Source organism: Microtus ochrogaster, chromosome 2 (assembly GCF_000317375.1).
Source record: "Microtus ochrogaster isolate Prairie Vole_2 chromosome 2, MicOch1.0, whole genome shotgun sequence".
NCBI classification, from domain to species: Eukaryota; Metazoa; Chordata; class Mammalia; order Rodentia; family Cricetidae; genus Microtus; species Microtus ochrogaster.
Genome location: NC_022010.1, coordinates 72,686,575 through 72,693,860, shown reverse-complemented (window position 1 = coordinate 72,693,860; position 7,286 = coordinate 72,686,575). Strand labels below are relative to the sequence as shown.

Here is a 7,286-nt window from a genome sequence, read left to right as displayed (position 1 = left end):
GAGTTCAGTTTCTAGGGAGATGCTCCTGCAGAGGACCAGAGTTCAGTTTCTAGCACCCACATTGGAGAGCTCACAACTGCCTTAAACTTCAGCTCCAGGGCATCCAGCACCCTTTTCTGGCCTCCTGGGGCACCCATGCACCTACACAGAAATTTAAAAAAAGGGGGGAGGGGATTAAATGAATATATCTTTAAAAAGAAATGCTCTATGGTGCCCAGGTTTTCTTTTCATGCCTCTTCAGTGAGCAGTGTTGAACCTGCCCTAGGCCTTGGTCCTGGCCCTCATCCTAAATAAGCGGAAGGCAAATGGGTAGGGTCATGAGAGACTGCTGGCCCTGGAGGCTGATGCTAAAGGAAGGTGATTTGCTGCACCAGGCTCCAAATTGACCTGCCTCCTGTCTACTGCAAATACTGTTTCACTGGGAGGCAGCTGCACCCCTTTTTTGTTCTCTTTGCTGTGGGTCTGAAGAGCAGGGACCTGATGCCTGCTGGACAGGTGCTGAAGGACAGTCCCCACCCACCCTACTGAGAGGGCACCCGCCTGTGTGTGTCGGTTCCCGTCACCCTTCCTGATCCAGCACACTGACTTTATGAGAGAAAGATTTTCACTAAGACCTGAACAGGGCCTCTCATGTGAGGTGTCTGTGAATGTTGAACTGCAGAATGAAGCAGTGCATCTCGGGTACTCAGGTTCTGTGTCCGCCACGGTTCAGCCATGTCCGAAGCTTCCTCAGTCTGTGACTGGTTCACACACAAAGAGGCTCACTTGTATCCTAACAAGTAAATCCAGGCTCAGTGGGCTAAAGCTCTTGCCACACAAGCCTGAGGACCAGAGTTCAGATCCCAACACACCTCTACAGTCGCCAAGGGCATGGGTCGCGCCTCTGCTTGTAATTCCAGCCTCTGAAGGTGGAGGTGGGATCCCCAGGTGGGGTCCTCAGAGGAAGCTAACAGTGAAGAAGGGGTAATCAAGCATGAGTCCTGCTATCAACTTCCTGCTGCCATAGGCACAAACACACAGCCATATGTGATACTTACACACTTGAGTGTGCACACACATGCGCGTGCACACACACACACATGAAGTCCAGGTATAAGACAATTAGCTATGTGACCACTGTCTAGATAGTTGATGCTGTATTAAACAGAGTTATTTATTTGGGCTATTTTTTTTAAAAAAAATATTTATTTACTTATTTATTTATTATGTATACAATATTATGTCTACATGTATGTCTGCAGGCCAGAAGAGGGCACCAAACCCCATTACAGATGGTTGTGAGCCACCATGTGGTTGCTGGGTATTGAACTCAGGACCTTTGGAAGAGCAGGCAATGCTCTTAACCGCTGAGCCATCTCTCCAGCCCTTGGAGAGAAGGGCTGACAATAAAACCCAGCTTTTTATTGTTGTTTTGTTCTTTTGGTTTTCAAGACAGGGTTTCTCTGTGTAACTGCCCTGGCCATTTTGGAGCTCACACTGTAGACAAGGCTGGTCTGACCAGGCTGGCCTTGAACTCAGAGATCCACCTGCTTCGGCCCTCTGAGTGCTAGGACTAAAGGCGTGTGTCACCACTGTCCAGCTGGGCTAGTTTTTTTTTTTTTTAAAGATCCTGGGTAGCATGGCATATTTTATTGCTACTACCATTACAACACAAAAATATAATAAAAAATTTTAAATGAAAATAAGTAAATAAATTCAACTAAATAAATAAAAATTCCCTCCAAAAAATCCAGAACCATTAAACTGTCAGTTTATTAAAAAGTGACCTGGGATAAGGGTGGCGCACGCCTTTAATCTCAGCACTTGGGAGGCAGAGGCAGGTGGATCTCTGAGTTCTGAGCCAGCCTGGTCTATATAATGAGTTCCAGGATAGCCAGGGCTGCACAAAGACACCCTCTCTCAAAAACCAACAGTAAAAGAGAACCCAATGATATAGCAATGTTATACTACACCCACACTCAGTCTTTTTTGCTTACACACGTACACACAAACACTATAGACTAGGATCTTCATGCGATATCCTTTTTACTTACACACACACACGAACACTATAGACTAGGATCTTCATGGATGGGGAAGAACATGCATGTTTTTTCTGAGTTTGGGTCCTTCACTTAGTGTTGTGCTTTCCAGATCCACCCATTTCTCTGCAGACTTCAAGTCTTACACAGCTTTTCCTACTCTGGGTGAAAACTTGACCTCTGACTTAACTTTCTGTCCTATTTGTCAGGGATTCTGATGCCAGCCATGATTCTGGAAGCTTTACTTACTCTCAAAGACTTCCTGCTGAGAGCCAGCACCTCAGCCACCGTCATCCTGAAAGACTGTGCAAGGCCACAGCCCTGAGATGTGCCGTGTGCAGATTCTTGTAGCTCGGCCTCTCCCTCCCTAGTGGGAGCCAGGAAGACAACTTCCGTGTGGTACTAATAGAAGCAGCTCAGAGGGCGTCAGCGGGGGTGAATCCTGCACCTGCCAGAGGCTGGTTTGGGGTTACATGTGGGATCGCAGGGGGGTTCCTTTCACTTGGATGTTGGCTTTTCAGTAAACAGCACATTCAGAGCAGGCACAAAGCTTATCTAAGCATAAATGTGTGTGTACACACACATACAGAAGTAGATCATGCAGACTGTAGATACACAGTATGCACATACATGGTCTATATGGGTATGCATATTGAGTGTATGTCGTTCATGTGAGCTTTTTTGTTTGTAATTCTATTTCAGTTACTGTTGGGCCTCCAAAAAACATCTCGGTGACCCCAGGAAAAGGCTCCCTCATCATCCACTTCTCCCCTCCCTTTGATGTGACGACAGAAGTAACTTTTGAGTATCATGTCCATTACTGGGAAAAAACAGGAACCAAACAGGCAAGAACTTTTCTCCTTTGTCTAGGGTTTCTTTTCTTTGGAGTTTCTGACTCAGAAGAAAGACCAGGGCCCCCTGTGTCTCCTGGAGCTTGACCCTGAGCCCGTTTTAATCCTCCTTGCTGAGGATTAATCCTTCTCTCTGAGGGTCTGACCCATCTTTGGTGTCATGCGTTCCTGCTGTCTGGTTCCATTTTAGGCTTTGCTGGTTCCTTGCCTATAATGGGTTTGCTGTGTCTGGACTCTGGGGAAGTACAGTGACCTGTTTCCCTCCAAACCAGTTAGTTAGGACTTGCAGACAGTCAGAGATTTGTGATGTCATTTCAGTTACGGTCAGGAATCCCAGGACAAGGCCTCCTTGACATCAGGCTCTCTTCCCCCCTTGATGGGACCACTTTTGGCATGGACTACATGATCTGCAATGTCATGCAAGTGGTTTGAATGGTTTGCAGAAAGGCCCCATGCATGACTAGGCAGGGATCACCTGGAAGGAGAAAGAACATCCAAGGACTAATGCCTCCACCGTGGGACATCATCGTGGATAAGAGGGCACACATGGGGCATTGCAGATGCTTTGATCAGTGTAAGCCACGAGACAGATGTGGTCAAAAAGAAGGCTGACAGGGACATCAGATCAAAGGGACCTTGTCAGCCTGAGACCATTGTATCCAGCTATCTCCTGAGGACATAAATACCCATGGTCACTTTGGCCAAAACTATAAAGGGATCAGCAAGTTTTACTTCAAACCAGAGGCTGTTTTGGAATTAAAGGGAAAACATCGTAGGATGTTTTTTCTCTGTTAAGACACAGATGTCTATTTTATTGTTGAGGGTGTGTGTGCACAGGTATACCTATCCACGCTTATGTGTGCACAGGTATACCTATCCATGCTTATGTGTGCACAGGTATACCTATCCACGCTTATGTGTGCGGAGGACAGGGGTCAATGTCAAGTGACCTCTTCTGTTGTTCTCCACCTTATTTTGTTTTTGAGACAGGGTCTCTCTTTGCACCTGGAGTTCACCATTCAGTGACTGGATGGCCACCGGGTTCCAAGGATCCGCCTGTCTCTGCTCCCCCAGTTCTGGGGATACAACCGAATGTCAGAATGCATGATTTTTACATGGGTGGTGATGATCTGAACTCAGCTGCTTGTACTGATTGCACAACGAACATTGTGCCCACCAAAGCATCACCCAGCCTAATGTATTAATTTTCTAGGAGAAGTGTGTGTGTGTGTGTGTGTGTGTGTGTGTGTATGCGCGCGCGCGCGCGTGCGGCTGGAGAGACAGCTGTGGGTGCTGGGAACGGAACTCTTCTATCTTTGGTTGTGAGCCTAGCCTTTAACGGCTGAGCCATCTCTCCAGCCCAGAGAATTCTTACCCTAGAAAGTAGTATTTGTTAAGTTCTGGTTGCTGCACAAGGCTGACGAGAGCTTCCAGCCCTGCGGTCTTGTTCCCTGTCAGCCGTGCTCACTGTGCATTTGAGGAGGTACTAGAACAGGTAGCAGCCACTGGCCCTGGCTGGCTGGCTCACCTGTGTGGCCGTGATGCTGTCTACCCAGGTGAGCGGCCCCTTTGAGAAGAACTCCATTGTGTTGGATGATTTGAAGTCGTTTAGAGTTTACTGTTTACAAATTGAGACGCAGCTGATTGTGAAAAACAAAAGTAACTGTCGACCTAAGTCTTCGTTCAGCAACGTATCTTGCCAAGAAACAACAGCAAAGGGTAAGGCATCCCTTCATTTATCTGTCATGTGTTGTGTGGAGCGGTTGTGAAAATGCTTCTCCTGAAACGGTGAAGCCGGGCAGGCTGCGGGGCTGCAGGCAGGCAGGCTATGTGGGGTGGCAGGAGGACAGGCTGTGAGGGGCGGCAGGCGGTAGGAGCAGAGAGGTCCAGAAGTGCTTCCCTGGAAGTCTGATCATGTGACTAGGCTAAGTAGCCTCCACAACACCCGGGACCCAGAAGTATGTCTGATTTGAGGTTTTCTTGTTTCAGATTTTGGGATATTTGCATATACATAATGAAGAGTCTTAGGAATGAGTCCTAAGTCTGAACACAAAATTCCCTTATGTTTCATAGATACCTTATATAGCCTGAAGGAGGTTTTATATGATATTTTGAGTACGCTGGTGTTTTAATTTTTATTGGGAATTTTTATTGCATTTGTGTGTGTGTGTGTGTGTGTGTGTGTGTGTGTGTGTGTGTCCAGCTGAGCAGAGGGCAGTTCTCCAGGATCACACTGAGCTCTGTCATGGGGAGGGACCAATGCCTTTACTTACTGAGCCATCCCACTGCCCCACGTGCACTCATGCGTGAACTGTGAGCCATCAAGTGAACCTGGTGAGGAGCTTTCCACGTGTGATATCATGACAGGGCAGGTTTCTATTTTGAAATAGAATTTTTCAGACTTTGCATTTTCAGATTGAAATTATTAAGTGCATAGGACAAGGGCAGGAGAGGGTTCCTGTCGATTTTACTGGGTCATGAACATGGCAAGCAGTGGCACGTGGCCCACGCACTGCAGTTTGCCCTGCTCACATTTATGTCATTGTTTTTAGCCTACACCAGGCTGCAAGTCACCCTGATCTTCCTGGGCATCTCTCTGTCGCTGCTGGTGCTCACGGGGGCCTGCTTCTTCCTGTTCCTCAAATACCAGAGCCGGGTGAAGTACTGGTTTCAAGCTCCCCCAAACATCCCGGAACAAATAAAGGAGGTGAGTGTGCAGACTGGAAGCAGGGAACCCAGCTGGGCAGGGTGGCACACGCCTGAGCCAGCACCCACGCGGTAGGAGGCACTGACTCCCGAAAGTTGGCCTCTGCTCTCCGTAGGTGGGCACTGGCCACACACGTAAATCCGCACAATAAAGATGTGATACAATGAATGTCAGGTAACATCCAAGTCCGTATGAGCACGTGGCACCATGGAGATGGGTTTAAAGGCTCCTTGCTCGACACTGTCAGAGAGTAGGGTCCTAATGGCCCCTGGGGTTTTACTGGGCTCGTCCTGCCTCTCAGGTCCAACCCTCAGAGGAGCTGAGTCAGGGTTCACCCCAGCTGTTTCTCTCGGGCAGGAATCCAAGGTTTCGATGCTCTCTTTTGGGAAAGAATGAAAAACTGCCAAAGGTCACTGATATTCCCTGAGAACAGAGAACGGTTTTGCTTCTGTGTCTGGGTGTCACGGGTGGGTGTGACCCCGTTCCTCTTTCTGTTGGCCCTTAGCATTTGGTGTCTCTTTCAGCACTTCTAAGGGCTGCAGATAGATCCTGAGAAACAGGGTGAGTCCATAGCCAAGGACCAAAGGGAAAGTTGAGAGCTGTGAGACCTCTCTTCCTGTAGAACCCCCACTCCACCCCAACATACCCTAGGGCTGTGTGCAAGTGGAAGGAGGGGCTCCGAGGGCACTTGGGGACGTTCCCTGCTCCACCCTGTCACAGCTGAATGACAGCTGAAGGTTACATTTTCTGTTATAGCGGGTGGATGAGAAATGCATGCTGGGTATAAAAGTTGGAGGACAGTCTTCAGGAGCTGGTTCTCTCCTTTCATCACAGGGGTCCTGGGGATCAAACGCAGGTGGCCAGGCTTGGCAGAAAGCACCCTTACCTAAGGGGTCATCTCCCCATCAAATGTTACATTTCTGAAATGTTTTAAAGTCTATCACCCACAAAGTGTACACTGAGGACAGCCAGAAGTCCTACTTTTTCTGAGTTCCGCTCTTCACGGTTATCGTCAAATGAATATGGTTGGCCCTTAATTTTCATGTGGTTTGATTGGTTTTGATTTTACAATTCTGGGGATGGAACCCAGGCCCCTGCACTTGCTACACGGAGCTACACCCCAGGCCTGCCTCTGGAGCCCCATTACAGTTATTACTGAGATGAGAGGTAAAGACAGGTACATGCTGGGAATCAGGGCTGGGCTTGTGCCAGGGCAGACTGTGTGCTTACCGTGTACCAGGCCCTGGGCTTGACCCAGGCGTCACCATAGTAACAACAATATTGTTGGTGGCAGTATGCATTGGTTGACGACATACAGTTACACGGGAATATCATGTAGCTGACTCTACCAACCACAAGTAGAGACACGGAGGCTTGGCTGATGAAACGTTTGTAACCGTTTTGTTTTGCAACCTTTCCTAGTATTTAAAGGACCCGGAGCAACCCATCTTAGAAGTCTTGGACAAGGACAGTTCCCCAAAGGATGATGCCTGGGACTCTGTGTCCATCATTTCCTCTCTAGAAAAGGAACAAGATCGTGTGCTCCAAACACTATGAGCCCGGGCACCAGTCCCTGCTTGCCCAGGATGATGATGTGGGATGCTGCTGCCATTCTGCCCAGACTCTGCAGAGACCACAGCGCCCCCACAGACTTCCGCCTCAGGAAGGCCTTTCAGGGGGAAGATGGTGGACTCTTGATTCTTTATG

At 48.4% G+C, this 7,286-nt stretch overlaps 1 protein-coding gene across 1 annotated transcript in view; it reads left to right on the top strand.

Moving 5' to 3' along the window:
• Ifngr2 (interferon gamma receptor 2) overlaps positions 1–7,286 on the top strand; it is a 23,017-nt gene extending 15,731 nt beyond the window's left edge. Inside the window, exons 3-6 of the mRNA XM_005345212.2 lie at positions 2,677–2,866; positions 4,429–4,591; positions 5,425–5,579; positions 7,002–7,286. Of these exons, the coding sequence (XP_005345269.1) occupies positions 2,677–2,866; positions 4,429–4,591; positions 5,425–5,579; positions 7,002–7,136 (643 nt within the window). The 3' untranslated portion in view covers positions 7,137–7,286. The remainder of the gene's footprint in view (positions 1–2,676; positions 2,867–4,428; positions 4,592–5,424; positions 5,580–7,001) is intronic.